Raw genomic sequence first — 18,577 nt, forward strand, 5'->3', positions numbered from 1 at the left:
AGTGTGTAGTATTTTTCCTAGAAGGTACAGATAAAAATAAAATTACCCACAATTTCACCATTTAAACATAATCTCTATTTACAGTTTTGTGGTAAATACTTTTAAATCCTTCTCCATATGTCTATGCATTTTATATTAAAAAATGTGTTTGATTGGAGGTGCCTGGGTGGCTCAGTCAGTTACGCGTCCAACTCTTGATTTTAGCTTAGGTCATGATCCCAGGGTCGTGGGATCGTGCCCCGCACTGGTCTGAGAATGGAGCCTGCTTAAGATTCTCTCTCCCTCTGTCTCTCAAAAAAAAAAAAAAAAAAATGTCTGATTGATAAAATTTAACACACATCTGCTCATTTTGCAAAATGAAAAAAAAAAAGGCTGTAAAATTGTACAAAGAATAGGAAGAACTCTGAAGAGAATGAGATAGATGTTTGGAGGCAGGTGATCGATGAAACAGAACTAAGGATCACTGCTAGAACCACCATGGGAACAAGAGTGACCTTTTGGAAAAGAGCTCAGGGCATGGGTTCAATAAGGACACAGCAGGCAGCAGCAGGGGGCCTTATTGCAGGAGATTAATGGAAATTCTTATGCATTCGTTAAAATGAGCCTGTGCTTCTAATATGAGTTTAGTGTTATAGATAAATCCTTTCTCTTCCTAGCACTTGGAAAGATGGGCCTTAGCCTGCAGGCCAGCTCTTACCTCCTCACCCTAACGTCAGGTGAGCAGTGAGTAAAGGCGAATGTGGTACACAAAGGCTCCTAATCACCATTTTGTTCAGGGGATGGTCCTGTGCTGGAAGCACTGGATATGTGATGGTGGATCAAACCCAGGAAAGTTAATCAAGTCTTTAATTTACAAATATAAACGTAAATGTAAAACTAAGAATAACCTCACATATGAAGCAGCATTAAAAAAAAAAGTTATTAATGCCAGGGGTGAGATCATTCATTTAAAATAGCTTTTTAGGATACAACCAGCTGACTCCCGTAGAGGAGGTCCGTGTGGCTGTGGGTGTTGCAGCCACGATAGCCCGGCCCAGACTCGAACCGAACTATCATCGTCAGAATGTCGGGCAAAGACCGAATTGAAATCTTTCCCTCGCGCATGGCACAGACCATCATGAAGGCTCGATTAAAAGGAGCACAGACAGGTCGAAACCTCCTGAAGAAAAAATCTGATGCCTTAACTCTTCGATTTCAACAGATCCTAAAGAAGATAATAGAGACTAAAATGTTGATGGGTGAAGTGATGAGAGAAGCTGCCTTTTCACTTGCAGAGGCCAAGTTCACGGCAGGGGACTTCAGCACCACAGTAATTCAAAATGTAAATAAAGCCCAAGTGAAGATTCGAGCTAAGAAAGATAATGTAGCAGGGGTTACTTTGCCAGTGTTTGAACATTACCATGAAGGAACTGACAGTTATGAACTGACTGGTTTAGCCAGAGGTGGGGAACAATTGGCTAAATTAAAGAGGAATTATGCCAAAGCAGTGGAATTACTGGTGGAACTGGCTTCACTTCAGACTTCCTTTGTTACTTTGGATGAAGCTATTAAGATAACCAACAGGCGTGTAAATGCCATTGAACATGTCATCATTCCCCGGATCGAACGTACCCTTGCTTATATCATCACAGAGCTGGATGAGAGAGAGCGAGAAGAGTTCTATAGGTTAAAGAAAATCCAAGAGAAGAAAAAGATTCTCAAGGAAAAATCAGAGAAGGACTTGGAACAGCGGAGGGCAGCTGGAGAGGTGATGGAGCCTGCTAATCTTTTGGCTGAAGAGAAGGATGAGGATCTTTTGTTTGAATAGTTTCCTGCTCTGGTTCTTTCATAAGCCCTAACATGGCACCATTTTAATTCACGGTGTGTAGGTTTGGTATGTGTGGCTATTTATTTTTTGGCCTAAGAATTTCACTGGTGGTAACATTTCCCAGGATGTTGGTTATGGGGCTGCCTTTGCAAAATCCTAATTCAGCAACCATTTATATCATGTGAGATTTGTAGACCTTGCCCAGGAACCTGTAGAATTTACTCTGCAGAAATGGTACCCTATTCTGTTTACATCTGTTACAAGTGCTCTGCTTACCAAGCATATTAGGAAATTCCCCTTAGGAAATAGCAGTGGCCTCAGGCCAGCTGTCACTGTAGCACCCTTTGTTCCTACCTGCTCCCTGAGATTGCTGCAGCCATCCTTGTGTTACCGTGGTACTTGTCTCAAGCTTTATGAAACTTTCACTATTTTTCCTTGCATGACAGGTCTCTGTCTTGTCTGTCATGGGAGTTCTGCCAATTTTAATGTGACTATGGTGTAAACAGTAAAATGATTTAAAAATGAAAAAAAAAATAGCTTTTTAAAAATCTGAGTACCCTCAGAGTGATTAAAAAGATATTGTTTCCATATAACAAAAACAGAATTCTTTTAAGAGGGAGCAATCAGAAAACAGACAAAGATCTCAAAAATTTTTTAAATGATTATAAAAAAAAAACTTATTAGAAGGACTAATAGATAAAGCTTAAGAAACCTAATAACACTGTATGTTAACTATACTGGAATTTAAAAAAAAAATGTTTAAGAAGTGCCTGGGTGGCTCAGTTGGTTGAGCGTCCAACTTTGGCTCAGATCATGATCTTGTGGTCTGTGGGTTCGAGCTCCGTGTCGGACTCTGTGTGGACAGCTCAGAGCCTGGAACCTGCTTAGGATTTCGTGTCTTTCTCTCTCTCTCTGCCCCTCCAGTGCTCATGCTCTGTCCCTTTCTCAAAAATAAATAAAAAACATTAAAAATTAAAAAGTTTAAGAAACAATGCACAAAATGCACAACAAAATGTCAAAGAATACAGAATACAAATGCTAGAAAAGATGAAAAAACATAGAGGAACAGTCCAGTAAGTGCAATATCAGTCTATTGGAGCTCTAGAAAAAAAAAAAAAAAATGGAGGGAAAGAAATTGACAAAGAAATACCAGGAAAAAATTCCTGAGTTGAGGAAAAGTATGAGATAAAAAGGATCCATCAAGTGAATGGAAAAAAATATCTATACAAACATACAATCATAAAATTTCAGAGTCAAGGATATAGAGAGGCTCCTAAAACTTTCTAAAAAGAAACATGAAGTCACTTAAGATTGACATAAAGCTTCTCATCAGTGAACAGGATACTAAAATGTAATGAAGCAATGCCTTTAAAATGAGGGAAAATGATTTTGGACTTAAAGTTCTCTTGCCAATGAAATTATCAATTAAGTATGAGGATGATATGAAGACATTTTCAGACATTCAAAGACTCAGGCTTTTTACTTCCAACTACACTATCTGAATCAATTACCTAAGGATGTGCTCCATCAAAATGAGGGTAAAAAGTGAGAAGAAGGAAAATGTGGAATAGGAAAGAGTGTAACTCCCTAAGTGCAATTAAAATAAATACTAGGCTGGCCGATGTGTACCAGTCTTAGAAAGAAATTAATACAGATTAGGTCAAGTAGTGAGCTCCAAGAAGAATAACTTTAAGAAGAACTAAGTAATTCCATTTAATAGAACCAGTAATGAACAATTTTCGCATAGTTATAATGGACTTCTAGCAACATGAAGGACTAAGCTGACTCATACAGACCTCCCTTCAGTACAAACACAAAAATAAAGGGTAAAACACAATTAAATGTTTAAACAGTAAACTTAAAGACTACCAGAAGAATGCATAAAAATGTTTTAATTTTTAAAAATTGTTTTAAGTTTACTTATTTATTTTTGAGAGAGCACAAGAGTGCGAGAGCATGCAGGGGAGGGGCAGAGAGAGAGAATCCCAAGGAGGCTCCACACGGAGCCCGATGCAGGGCTCGAACTCACAAACTGTGAGATCATGACCTGAGCCAAAACCAAGTGTCAGACATTTAACTGACTGAGCCGCCAGGTGCTCCATAGAAAAATGTTTTAAAACAGCGGTGAGTGCAGGCTCATACTCAGCACAACCCATCGGAGAGTCTCTGTGGGATATAGACCCCCAGGTGTAGGCATGGGGTTGTACATTCGAACCTGGAAAGAAGACATGGCCTCAGGCCTAAAGAAGTAGGGAACCACCCCTTCTCCCATTTAATATGAGCTCACTATTTTAAAAACCTCCTAACAACCCTAAGGGAGTATCACCAAACAAATGGAAGAATCTGCCTGGTAAACCAGTAGATTCTTCTTCCATTTTTACTTAAAGTTCAGAACTTCTTTTAAATTAAAATACCTGTGGCTCAAACCTAAGCACCAGTTGGAATTACTGAGCTTTTTTACTCCAAAGAAGATTCTTGTGAGTATTAAGGATCTTTCAAGTGTCTCAGTTGGAAAATAAATCTTACAGTTTATCAATTTATGGAGTCACAGCAGTTTAGTGCTAGAGAGGATTTGGTTGTTTAATGGAATTGAATAATTTTTCCATGGCAGAGTGGTTTTGATCAGTATTTCTATATCGAATAAAGTAGGATGGGAATAGAGTTCAATAACCAGAGGATGTGGACTCCTAATGGAGCCTAGAGCCTGCCCTTTGCGGTCCTATAACACCTGGTTCTTATTAACCTCTCCAGTTTCATCTTCCGTAACCACTCAGAATACAATTTCTGTGAACATTCTGTGTTAAATTTTTACCTTTCACTTCTCTGTGCAGAATCACCTGCCCTTGCTTTTGCCTTCTACCCATTATTCAAGAGCTGCTTCAAATCCAGTCTCCTCTCTGAAGCCTTCCTTGACCCTACTCTTGCTTTTTATGTGGTTGAAACCACCAGGCTTCATATGCAGCAAATCACAAGTGGGAATACATGCCTATAGTTAGTATATTTTAGATAAAATTAGATAAACATTTTGGCATGATTAATCTAACAGTCAATGAGGCAGCATTGCATAAGTGCATGGCTTCTGAAATCAGGAGACCTGAATGAATCCCATCCTGGCTCTTCTTACTTCATCAGAATCCCAAATACATCATCTGAAAAAGGTGGATAATTCTTACCTCATGTGGATGCTGTAATTTTTTAACCTCACAGTCTCAGTGTTAAGTGCTGTAGTCATGCCCAGCTATTTTTGTGTATAAATAAGAAGCTGACATAAATGTCTACCATTTGTGTTATTTTAAGTCAACTAGTAGTTTTTATATACTCACTTTGTAAGTTACCCAGTACTTAAAATGAGTATTAACGTTGTTTAAAGGTGAACTTTTTTTTATTACCATCACACACAAACTCACACAGATCAAAGACAAAATCTCACTTGTAATAGCCAAAATTTGGGAGTAGCCAAAGTGTCTAATAATAAGGAAGACTGTTAACTAAATCATTGCATATATTAGAAAATACTATGTAGCCGTTAGAAATTATGCTTCTGAAGTTTATTGACCTGGCAAAACGTTTATGATCATCATGTTAAGTATAAAAATTTTAATGCAAAACTATTAAGACCATATCCAGCCATGTAAATATACATTATACACGTACAAATAAATGCATTTATGGTATACATTTAATATGTACTATTCATGAGAAAAATGGAAAATTTCCCAATTTCCACTGTGCTCCTACATTTTATAATAAGGAAAAAAAACACAAGATTTATATTGTTCTCATTTCCTAAATGTTGATATTTCCTTGCCGACAGTCTCTTGCTCCCATTCCCAGAACTTTCTGTGTTCCCCTATATGCTCTATCATTTCATATGCTTCTACCCACCTGTAGGAAATCCTTAAAAGGATATAAAATGCTGCAGAGACATTAGATGACAAGGTTCCTGAGGGCATGTACCATAGCTTATTGATCTCTAAGAGTAGCCAACTTGGATATGACAGCCAAACATGGAGGTAGACTGTAGAATCATAATGAATGAATAGATGGAGGCTCAAGGCATTGAGAAATGGAGCCGGTAAAAGGAAATAAGTGTAACATTGATTAAAAAGGTAATAAGTATCTTCTGAATACCTTATTCTAAGTGCTTTATAATTCTTACATTAATCCTTAGTGCATCACTGTTAGGATTGGCTGGACAAATGATACAATATCCATATAATGGCATGTTATGCAGCTGTTCAAATAACAAAATAAAGGGACACCTGGGTGGCTTAGTTGGTTGAGCATCAAACTCTTGATTTCCTTCATTGCTGCTAAGGTCATGATCCCAGGGTTGTGGGATTGAGTTCTGCGTCAGATTCCACCCTCAAGATTCATTCTCTCTCTCCCTCCCTCCCTCTTTCTCTCTCTCCCCCCCTCTCTCCCCCTCTTTCTCTCTCTCCCCCTCTTTCTCTCTCTCCCCCTCTTTCTCTCTCTCCCCCTCTTTCTCTCTCTCCCCCTCTTTCTCTCTCTCCCCCCTCTCTCCCTCCCTCCCTCCCTCTCCCTCTGCCCCCTCACCCACACATGCGCTTGTGTTCTCCCTAACACAAAACAGTGAGGAAGCTATCATATACTGATATAGAAAGATCACTAAGAGATGTTGTTAGTGGAAAAAGCTAGGTGTGAAACAGCGTTAAGCATGCTACCGATCATGAGAAGACTGTTTTTCATGTCTGCCTGTGTAAGATATTTCTGGAAAGACACAGGAAACTAAACACTGTGGTTGCTTCTGAGCAATGGAAGTGAGACAGCACTTCAATTTTTTTTAATTTTTTTTTTAACGTTTATTTATTTTTGAGACAGAGAGACAGCGCGTGAACAGGGGAGGGGCAGAGAGAGAGGGAGACGGAGAATCCGAAACAGGCTCCAGGCTCTGAGCTGTCAGCACAGAGCCCGACGCGGGGCTCGAACTCACAGACCGCGAGATCATGACCTGAGCCGAAGTCAGACACTTAACCGACCGAGCCACCCAGGCGCCCCTCAATTTTTTTAATACATGACTTTTTGAGCCATGTGACTAGATTAGTGATTCAATAAGTAAAAATAGAGGAAAATCATTATCCCAATTTACAAATAAGTAACCTAAAATTGAAGGAAATTAGGTACCCTGTCCACAGTAGTCATCATAACAGTCGTACTTGGGGCACCTGGGTGGCTCGTTTGGTTGAGCAACTGACTCTTGATTTTGGCTCAGGTCGTGATCCCTGGGGTTGTGGCATTGCGTTGGATGCTATGCTGAGCATGGAGCCTGCTTAAGATTCTGTCTTTGCCCCTCTGATCCTCCCCCATGCATGCGCGCATGCTCTCTCTCAGTGTCTCTCAAATAAGATAAAATAATAGTAGTCATACTTATTGAACACTTACTATACGCCAGGCACCATGATAAGTGCTTTAGAAACATTTTCTAATTTATTCCTCTCAGATCTCTATTGAAGTTTTATTCTTTCAATATTATAGCTGAAGAATCTGAAGGAAGCAGAATCTATTTTCCAACCCAGGACACTTTTGGAAGTAATAATTACTCTGGGACAATAAGCATAAGCATAAGCCAAGACATATGGTCACTCGACTTAGAGAAGTCAGATAACGTGCCAGATGTTCTATCATGATGGCAGAATCAGAACTGGAACAGTGGTCTGTGTGACTCCACAGCTTGTCCTCCTACCTGCCGTTTACAGATAAGCACATGAAGGCACAGAAAACTTATGTACCTCCCTCCCAAAAAAAACACACAGCTAAGTGCCACTTCCAGCCTCCAAACACAGTCCTTCTGAATCCAAAGCCTACCAGATGCTGCGTCTCTGGATAGAAATCTAATAATCTTTTGACAGAGGAATTTAAGAGGAGTGGGTAAAAATAAAAGAGGAAAAGGAGGGGCAGAGCCCCAAGCTAAGTACTCTGGCGACTTTGGCCCCCACCACTCAAGTACACCGGAGAGCAGTCAACAAACGTCTGGGAGCCTGCTGCATCCTGGGGTATATGCTACATGTTTCAGAGACAGTGGTCCTGGCCTCACAGAGCTCACAGTCTACATTCAGGACAAGCTTGCATAGATTTTAGGGTCTTTGGCTCTCCTTACATGCTGGCCACTGCAGTTAGTCAATGATTGTTAAGGAGGAAAAGCAGATACTATATACTGGTCCCAGAAGTATAGAGAAAAGGAAGCAACTTTTTCAAATCGCTTTCAGGAAAAGTCTGGTAAAGTCATAAGTGAACATTTTTCTTCTGGACTGTAAGTCACAAAGTCTTTTTTATATGCTATGTCCATTATAGAAAAGTTTATGCCCTGGGAAGTATAGAAAGTTTTCATAATAAGTAACATTTATTTTTGTTGGTTATTCATGCTGATGCCCATAGAGAAATTATGTTGAAAGATATGGTGAGTTTGGGTATGTGGTTGCACCCTTGGAATGAAAAGGACAACTATAAGCATTAGAACTAATTAGATTATGTCATTAATTATATAGTTAGAGTTATGTAAGTTGATTACTTTGAATAGATGGATACCCTGAGACTGTCTCTCTTCTGATGCCTCCAATCCACAGTGAAGAATACTCATTCACTTTCACACTTAAAGAAAAGCACTATTGAGCTGGTGTGGGGGAGGTGTGGAGTGAGGGGTTATCTTAGTTTCAGACAACTGAATCCATTCTAGCTAAATCCAGAGATTTGATTGGCATTTTGAACAAACTTGCCAAATACAGTTCTCAGAATGTTGTCGCTGGAGATATTATTTAAGGATGAGGACACTAAGACTCAGAGAGGCAAATTGTTTTTCTATATTCATTTAACAAGCATTTTTGAGCCCTAAGTAGCCATCACTGAACAGAAATCAACAGTGTTGGGTTTCTGCTTACAGTCTAGTTTCCCACCAGGTTCACCAATCTCCCTCCATGAGCTCAAAACAATACACATTCCAGAATTACTGAAACACAGTCTCTAAAGGACCTAGAAGTCTGTGGTTTCAAGCTCCCTAGGTGACTCAGACATACTTCCAAGTGTGGAAACTCCTGATTTAGTTGGTCCTGTCATAACAGTATTGAATGGCTCAGACGCTCGAAATGCAGAACTAGGGCTGGAACTGACCCTGACCTCCATTTTGGAGCATCTTCCACAAAACCATAGTGAATCTCCGTTACCGGCAAGCAACTAATTCTTGCTTTTAGTTTGAAGTCAAAAATGTTGCTGCTGCCTTGTTATAGCTTGTATTATAAACATCTGTGCCTTTTAAATTTGGTGACGACTTTGAACAGGAAACAAGGTTTGTGTTTTGAGAGAGGTTTTGGAGAGGTTACCCCAATGTGAGTATGGATGGGTCTGTTTTCTCACCTACAAAAGGAAGGAGTTAAATTGGATCATCTTCAAGATTACTTTCAGATCTAGAAATCTATGATGAAAGATGTTCGAAACTGTTTTTAAATCCCTTCTTTCACAGTTGTGGAAAATGGGATTTGAACCCCTAGGTCATTTTGCTTTTCTGCAATGAGTATTTTTGTTGGAGGACCTGCCGGAAGGTTTGTCCCTTTAGACTGTCTTAGAAGTGACTTTTCTCATGTAAGGGTTTGGGTAGTTTTACAGCTTGGTGATTTATATTGCAATCAGCACACTGGAAGCTCATTATCTGTCAGATAAGGGTCTGGTCATTTGATCTGCTCATGCTGGTTCCTTGGTTTCTTTGCCACTCTTCTGATAAGGGGGCTATCGATAGCCTTCATGGCTTTAATTATTTAATCGTTATTGATGAGCATTAAAAGTTCCCCAAAAGGACAGGCTCTCTTTATAATACCCTCTTCTGTCCTTACCCTTCCCGGCACTCCTTTCCTTTCCCAGGTAAGAAAAAACTGCCAAACAGATATAGCTAGGAGACCTGTACTCTAGCCAGGGTCCTAACACCTCAAAAATACTTGAGAATCCCCTCTTGTCTGTGTCTCTTCCTAACCTACAGAGTGTTACAGTTGCCACATTTAGCAAAGAAAATAAAAGATACCCAAAGCTGAGATAAAGAATAAAAATGTAATGTAAGTATGCTCTATGCAATATTTGGAACATACACTAAAAAAATTTGTTGCTTGCTTGACATTGAAATTTAGATATCTTATATTTTATTTGGTAAACCTATAGAGAGTCATACCCTAATGCTTTCCTAAATCCGTCTAATGTTTTGAGATCTAACTTCCTTGGAGATTTGCTCCTAATTTAAACCCTGAATGAAATGCTTATAACAAATAAGACTGCATTTGCATGAAGCTTAGCAGGTGTTTCATGGCCTGCCTACACAAAACTCCCTCTTGTTTTGAGAACAGAAGAATAGAAAAACCTAAGCAAGATATTTTTATGTTTTGTAATTTTTTATTGAATATTTCAAAGACACCCATGAGCAAAGACAGTAATAGAATGTCTTGCACACAATTTATGTACACCTTGTTCAGTTTCGTTTGTTTGGGTGTGTGTATGTCTATTGCCATGCCATAAGTTGGTGGTTTTGAACTTCAGCTGTGCATTGGAGTCACCTGGAGAGCTTTTTAAATCCTCAGTCCCTGCCTGCCTCCCAGACCAATTAAATCAGAATGCCTGGTGGTAGAGTCAGATCAGACATCAATAGCCGCCCAGGTGATTCCAGTGAGCAGTCAGGGCTGAGAACCAATTCCCTAACTGAAAATGGCAAATTCAAGGAAGTATTTTTCCTGCTACATCATGTCCTAATATTTCAAATTCATCTCCAAAGTTATTTGGTACACTTTTCAGTAAGTATATTATATTATACCATGTTATATTCATTATGTTATGTTGGATATTAAGGCATAGCATACATTGTATTATAAAGATTACTTCTGAAAACATTTCATCTGGCTGTAATTGTATCACTGATTCATTATTAATTATTAATTCATAGTCCTTAAAGTGTATAATTGGCTTTTGTGTCCAAATATTTCTTTGTGGTTTTCTTATGTCTTTTTCATATGTATTTCTCTGTCCCTCTCAGATTTTAAACCAGTGGTTCTTTACTCATTAAAATAATCTTAGGATGCTTTTTTTTTTTTTAATGTCTCAGCCCCCTTCCTAGAGGCTCTGCTCTAATTGGTCTTGTATAGATCCCAGGATTTCTTGTCTGTTTTAAAAGCATCTGAGGAGATTTTGAGTTTAGGCAAAGTTGAAAGCCAATATTTTTTTATATGTCAAATACCCACCTACCCAATCATCTGAGTCTCCTGGGGAGCTTTTAAAACACACACGTAATTGCCCTGATTGATAAAGTAGAAGGAATTTTGAGATTCCAGGACCAGGAGAAATGAGGCATTAACAAATGGCCTTCAGAGTAATGGGTGTAAATGAAGAATCCTGTCAGGGATAGCCAAAGGACTTTGGAGAATAAGGATAAGAAGATCTAATATTTTAGAAATATTTTATTTCATCTTCTGTGTTTCAGTGTAAGCCTATTCTGTTTCTCTGAAGTCTCAGAGAAGGCCATCACACATGGGTACAGCAAGGCATGACCACACTCACACATACTGAATGCCCATTGTCCAGGCCCCACCCCTGGAAATCCTAACTCAGGAGATTCAGAGGGAGGCCCTGACATCAGTACTTTCAGCCTTCCCCAGACCCTTGTGGTGAGTGGCTACGTTTGGTCCCACTAAGTGTACATGATGCAACAGCCTTAGATACGATCATCACAGTTCATCCCATTGACATCTGGGCAAATTGATTTTGGGGAACAGTAAAATCAATGATAAAACTGGGTTTTTGCAATAGGGAGAAAAAGCCTGATTCTTATTAGACCTCCCTCAGATCTACCTGGTCTTTTTCTCTTTGAGTGGCTCTATGAAGGAAGGTATAACCTTTCTGAAATAGAAGAGAAGATGACTAAGGAGGAGGTGTACAGAAAAATTAATAATAATGATACATTTTAAAGCAGGCTTCATCTTCTATAATACGAAATAACAGGAAGCATGACCTATATTATCAACAGTCATGAACACCAATCCAAAGATCTTCCTCATTCATCAAATACTGAGTACCTGCTAAGACAGGGACTGAGCTAGACCCTTGACTTTCAAGGTATGGTCTCGGGAATTACAATTTAGAAGAGACCAATAATTATAATCAGTGGGAGAAAAGTGGAAAATTACACAAAGTAGTGAGTATTGACCCAGTCTTAGGGGAAACTTCAGACAAGCAGAGGACAAAACGAGGCTTTTGAAAGCTACAATGATTAGGGTTTAGGGAAAATGGGAAGAGAGTGAGGGGGAGAAAACAGCGTTTTCCAGAGTGAATGGAACTCTGCAGTGACACAAAGGCTTAAAGCAGTGCGGTGCGTTGTGTGAATTCCAGATGGTTCTACAAACTGTCCTGTCATGTTCTGGAGGAGTTGGGGCAGGTGGAAGGCAGAATGGTTGCACTGATCTAGGTCAGACTCCACTCATACACATCAGCCCAGTCGTTCTGGGATATTATGAGTTCCTAGAGTCGCCATAAAAAATTAGATGGCCAACCAGCCTTGCTAGCCTAAAGCAAAAAACATATGATTTTTGTCAGATTCTGCTGCAAAATCCTCTTTCTCCAGACTAATCTGTTCATGTCATCCTTATTGGTACTTGGTTGCATTTGCTGTTAGATTTCCTTTTTATTCTAGACTGTGGAATTTTTAACCTCCTTGGACACAGGCATTTGTTTTTGGATGATGTTTTGTGGGTGATCACATGAACCTGAGTTCAGTGTGAATTGTAATTTCAGTTTGGTGAAAAACTTTGCATCACGCAGGAATTGTATTGACCCACCTCAAGAATTGCCCCACTCTCCTGTTGTTATCACATAGACACCTGACTGTTAACTCATGCCAACTCCCGTCTCCTCTGCTGTTAACTTCCTTCAGTTGGGAACATTGGCTTCCGTTGTTTTGTTGTTCACTTAATTTTCCATTATAAGGTGTACAATTGAAATATATAGACAAATACAAAGAGTCATGTAACAAACACCCATTTACATATTGCAAGACTTAATCAAATCTAAATGTTTTGCTCTATTTGCACCAATTCTTTTTACAAACTAAAACATTATAGATACAGTTAAAGTTCTGTCTCTTCTGAGTCTGACTCCCCTTGTCTCCAAAGGAAACACCATCCTGATCTTAGTGTTTATCATTGCCATTCATGGTTTTATACATTTTCTACATACATGTGTCCATAAACAACATGTAGTATTGCTTTATACTTTCTATTTTTTTAATTTTCTTTAACGTTTTTATTTATTTTTTAGACAGAGAGAGACAGAGCATGAATGGGGGAGGGTCAGAGAGAGAGGGAGACATAGAATCCGAAACAGGCTCCAGGCTCTGAGCTGTCAGCACAGAGCCCGACGTGGGGCTCGAGACATGGACTGTGAGATCATGACCTAAGCTGATCCTATGACCCTTAACTGACTGAGCCACCCAGGCACCTCGCTTTATACTTCTTAAAATTTTGTTTATATTATTGTACCCCTAAGGTATCTATCCGGGCCTTGCATTTTTATCAAAAATTAAGTTTTTGAGATTTATTGATGATGACACAAATAGATTTCACTTTTTAAAACTACTTTATAGCATTCAATATATGACTATACCAAAATTTATTTTTTATTGCATACCAGTAGACATTTGCATTTTTTTCTAATTTTTCAATATCATAAAGCTGCAGTAGACATCCTTGCACACGTTTCCATGCACACAAATATATTGGGTGTGTATATATATATATATATAAATCAACCATCGTAATTGTCTCACACATGACAGCATAATCATGTGTGAGTATTCTACCATTGCACTGATGTTTTCAACTTGTAACTTTTCACAGGAATTTTCCTCATGGAGATGTATAAGCTTCAGTTCTGAACCATAGGATAATTTAAGGAGTAATCAAATGTGAGTACAGAATTGGAGAGGAGGATAATATGCCTTCAAGAAACTTGGGTTCAATTTAAGGACTGATCTTGCCCCTTTTTCTGTTTCCTTGACATGTAAATGGGTCACTATCCCCCTTATATGGACTGAGAGCCAACTGAAGTATTTAGCCACTGAATTTAATGCGAGCTTTTGTTAGAAGTACACACATTACCAGTTATTGCCTTGGGAGGAAATAAGTCTCATATGTTTTCATAGTGATTTTAACTTCATTTATTTGCTGTTGCTAGGTACTCATCCATGTGTTAGGTGCTCTGGGTTGTCGAAAGATGAAGTCGTCAGAAGAATTTACAATCCCACGAGGAAGAGATGCTTAGGAACACAATCAGTAGGATTGTGGCATCTGAAATAGACTATTTTCTCCCTTAGTGACACTCAGGAAATGCTTGTCTCCTGCTGTTGATGAATAATTTCGGAGTACTATGGATCATGCTGAAGAAAATGAAATCCTTGCAGCAAGCCAGAGGTACTATGTGGAAAGGCCTATCTTCAGCCATCTGGTCCTCCAGGAAAGACTTCACAAGAAGGACAAGATTTCAGATTCCATCGGGGATAAGCTGAAACAGGCATTCACGTATGTTGTGTTTTAACTTTTTCCTTTACTCTGTCATTATGAGAGAAGCAAGGTCAAATGTATAAAGAAAATCTGGTGCAGTGGAGAAAAAACAAAAAGTGAGCACTCAGGATTTGCAGAACTGTCCACATGGTTCATTCAGGGATAGTATTTGATTGAACCCAGGCTTCATTATGTATTTCACCCTATTTGTTAAATTCTGATTATGCTTGCATCTGTTTAATGGTTTATTTAAACACCCGGCTTTCCCATACTCCAGCACCTTCCACACATCCACCTTTTGCCTTCGTCTCTCAGGAATGTTCCAAACTTTTTTTCCACTCTGATTTCTCCATTTGGCAACATCCTGAATCTACATCCCAACCTAGGCTGTCAAGGACAGCATCCTATGACTCTTTGTTTTGGAGACGCTTTCACAGCCATGTTGCAGGCCTGGGAACAGTAATACATGTGTGCCTCTCAATAGCTCCCAAGCTTCAAAACCAAACCATTCTAGACCCTTGGGACGACACCTCTGTGCTCTGTGTTCATGTAAGCTTCACAGAGACCCTCCGCTCTAAGTATGACCATCAGGAGAGTTTTAAAATGTATACCCTGGAGTCAGACTCTCCGAGTTTTAATCCTAGTCCCAACCACCTACTAGCTGTGTGCTTCAGTTTCCTGCTGTGTAAAATGGGGATAATAATAGGACTTACATCATAGAGTTACTGGGGATTAAAATCCATTAAGATATGCGAAGTGCAAGGCACGTGGCAAACAGTATATAAGCATAGCTATTGTTAATACCTTAATGTTCTAAAAAAAGAGTGTGGCATCTAATCTAATTTGTTTCGCTCAAACTCATGACTGTTACCACAGTTGCCCCACATTTGCTTCCAGTATCTTCCTAAACCTGATAATCAGATGCTTTGGCCACTAAAGACATTATTATATAAAGTACCGTGCGTGGTGTAAGAGTACATTGTCCTTTGAATGGAATAAATTGCTTCCTTGTCACCAGGAGGACTTGGGGCTGCCAGAGTGAGGGACAGACTCATCTGTCCATGCTCTTATTCAGTGATGTCTTTGATGATGGACATAGAGTGGGAAAAGGACTGACCGTGGCCCAGAGCATATTCATGTATCAAAATTAATTGAACTACGTAGGGACTAAATGCAAAGCCTTGGTTTTATCCACCTAATCAAGACAACCAGACACAGAATCCACTACTATACTCCAGTGACAAATGGTGTTTTGAGTTTTCCTAATCAAAGATACTAAAGCACTTCAAATACATATTCATAAAACTCATAACACATACATGTCCTTCATTTTATAAGGAAGGGGGAAACTAAATGGGTGGGCCTGCTGGTCAATGGCTCCACCTTCAAAAATTGACCGAAGCAGTAAGTAATTCCCCTACTTTGATTTACACCAACACAGAAAGTACATTTAGGATGTCATCTATTAAAATAATAGCTTCCAGGGTATCCCCATTATTTCAAAACTAAGTTTTTCTTATTTCTCATGGTAAGTTGTAGAGCATTATCATGGAGCCAATTCAGATGTTTCCATTAAAAAAAAAAAAAAAAAAGAAAAGGTTGCAAGAAGCTTTTGTTGTTTCTGATCTCCCCCAAGTGGCAAGGTCGCTCTTAGCACCAAATGTGAATTTGTCCCTATTGCGCCACAATATGAGGAAGGGAAGACACCGTAGTGTGAATTTGGTGGAAATGTTCGTCTTTTTTTTTTTTTTTTTTTTTTTTTTGGTCCTCCCAGATGTACTCCTAAGAAGATACGAAATATCATTTATATGTTCCTGCCCATAACTAAGTGGTTGCCCGCGTACAAATTCAAAGAGTATGTGTTGGGTGACTTGGTCTCAGGCATAAGCACAGGGGTACTTCAGCTTCCTCAAGGTCAGTAGGTATATTTATTTCTTTTTGTTGTTTCCCTTGCTGTTATCTCTTCAAACAATTGTTGACCCGTTTTCTGTTTAATTTCATTATGATTGCAAATTCATACTTTTATCATATCATTCTAAAGGAATTTCTCGGGGGCGCCTGGATGGCTCAGTCAGTTGAGTGTCCAGCTTCACCTCAGGTCATGGTCTCACAGTTTGAGTTAGGCCCCGCGTATCGCTGTCACCGCTATCAGTGCAAAGCCTGCTTTGGATCCTCTGTACTCCTTTCTCGCTGTCCCTCCCCACCGCTCATGGTCTATCTCTCTCAAAAAGGAATAAACATTAAAAATAATAATAAAATAAAGGATTTTTTCAGAAATAATTAACCCTTTAAAATCCCAGAGATAGTAGTTGTAGAACGTAGTGATACTACTTTGCAGATCAGGACCTTTCGGAACTGACTGCACATGGCCTACTTCTTGCTAGGTTAATCAGTTATTCATTGAACACGTTGTTGGGGTTTTCTTTTTTAAGGTTCTTGACCTATAAATCCATATTCTAATTACAAGGGACTGGGATAGACTGAGTTCCTCTACGTTTGTGTGATTTTATATGTGATATAAGAATTTCAGAAAATGCTCATTTATTCATCTATTCACATGTTTATCAAGCATCTGCCTGACCCTCCTTTTCTGTATGAACTAACCATTTGATAAGGCAGAAAGACATCAAACAAATAAAAGCACATAAAAATTTGGGGGGTGCCTGAGTGGCTCAGTCATTTGAGTGTCCAACTTTTAATTTCGGCTCAGGTCATGATCCCAGGGTCATGGGATCGAGCCCTGCATCAGCATGGAGCCTGCTTAGGATTTTCTCTCTCTCCCTTTGCCCCTCTCCCTGCTCGTGTTCTTTCTGTCTCTAAAATTAAAATTAAAAAAAAATTAAAAGCGCATATAATTTTTTAATTACAAATGATGTTAAACACTCTGAAGGAAAATACAGAGTGCTGGAAGATAATAATAGGGGAACCTAACTTGAGTAGCTAAATCACAAAAAGTTCTTTAAGAGAGAGAGAGTTGAGCTGGGTCCTGAAGGATACTTGGGAGGCAGGTAAAGAATGAGAGGAAGTGCATTTGAGGCAGCAGGGATAGTATGTGTGAAGACACTTAGGAGAAGAATGGAGTATTTGAAGAAGCAACTGAAAAGCAGCTTGCTAGGGGTGTGGGGGGCTAGGGGACGGTGGCCAGCGAGGTGAGCAGCGGCAGGTCTACAGATCCTTGTTGGCCACTTTTTGGATTTCACTCTGAGGGCACTGAAAGCTATCACCATGCTTTCACTTGGGGTTTCTTTCTAAGAGATCACTGAGACTGCTTTGGGGGGGTGGATTTGGTTGGTGAGAGGAGCATCAGAAGGAAAGTAGGGAGACCAATAGAGGTGATAGTGACTCATTGTAGGCGAAAGGTGATAAAGGCTTGAACAGCTTCTAGGTCAGTTGCCAAGAATCTATTCCCTTCTTCAGTTTCACAAAAATTAATTAGCAAATGATCAATTGGTCAAAAGAAAAAAAAAATCACGTCCCCTAATGATCATTCAGCTGAATTTTTAATTTTCCAAGTGATTGATTTACCAAATCTTTTAAGCAAAAGCCTTAAACCAGTTTTAGGACATTTTTTCTCATCCATTTTGGCACCAGCACCCCAAAGACAGAGAAGGGGATGGGTTCAAAGGCAGAGGTGGGAGCAGGGAGGGGAACATCCAGGGGCTCAGCAGCGTTTGAAACAAGTGAAACTGACCTTTGGTCAATTCGGACAGATAAGGCCACAGGAAGTGATGCAATGAGCCCATGTAAACTAACGCTTTGGAGAAATCCTCAGGATTGTGCCAGAAATTTATCTTTGACCTCTTACCCTCCTTCCATTTTGATCTAGGGTGGTGGCTATAAAAATGGAAAGAATTACAAATATATGTGCTATATTTTGTGGTAAAATTCAGCCAGATGGGCTGTTGGATTGATTTGGGGGAGAATAGGGAAACAAGGCATGTCAAGAATTACTTTAAGGTTTCTGGGCTGAAGAGTTAGATTGGATGTGAGGGCAGTGAGGAAGAAGGATGGTCAAGAATGTCTGAGATTTCTGGTTCCAGCATCTGAGGGCTGGAGGTGCCAATTGCAGACATAATAAAGACTGCAGGAGGAATGGATTTGAAGGGTAAGTTTGAACATGTTAAATTTGAAACACTTGGGAGATAGAGACATGGACAGTGCATGTTAATATTTAAAATACGGGCTCAAAAGAGAGGTGTGGGCTCCGATGTCAGTCTGGGGATCTTTGACATAT

General features: G+C 39.4%; 2 protein-coding genes across 3 annotated transcripts in view; both read left to right on the forward strand.

Annotated features, from left to right (window-relative positions):
* Nucleotides 1-970: 970 nt before the first annotated feature.
* Nucleotides 971-1,863, forward strand: LOC128775581 (V-type proton ATPase subunit D-like). Its single transcript, XM_053897564.1, has one exon. The coding sequence runs from the start codon at nt 1,064-1,066 to the stop codon at nt 1,805-1,807; it is 744 nt and encodes a 247-aa protein (XP_053753539.1). The 5' UTR covers nt 971-1,063; the 3' UTR covers nt 1,808-1,863.
* Nucleotides 1,864-14,162: 12,299 nt separating this feature from the next.
* SLC26A5 (solute carrier family 26 member 5) overlaps nt 14,163-18,577 on the forward strand; it is a 29,694-nt gene continuing 25,279 nt past the window's right edge. For both annotated transcript variants that reach the window (XM_019451248.2, XM_019451249.2), the window contains exons 1-2: nt 14,163-14,361; nt 16,118-16,257. In XM_019451248.2, the coding sequence (XP_019306793.1) occupies nt 14,210-14,361; nt 16,118-16,257 (292 nt within the window). In that variant the 5' untranslated portion in view covers nt 14,163-14,209. The remainder of the gene's footprint in view (nt 14,362-16,117; nt 16,258-18,577) is intronic.

The sequence above is a fragment of the Panthera pardus genome, unplaced genomic scaffold (assembly GCF_024362965.1).
Source record: "Panthera pardus isolate Hobbes unplaced genomic scaffold, ASM2436296v1 HiC_scaffold_8, whole genome shotgun sequence".
NCBI lineage: Eukaryota > Metazoa > Chordata > Mammalia > Carnivora > Felidae > Panthera > Panthera pardus.

Bases quoted from the DNA above. Each gene is read 5' to 3' on its own strand.
- LOC128775581 (XM_053897564.1), top strand. From the start codon at position 1,064: ATGTCGGGCAAAGACCGAATTGAAATCTTTCCCTCGCGCATGGCACAG.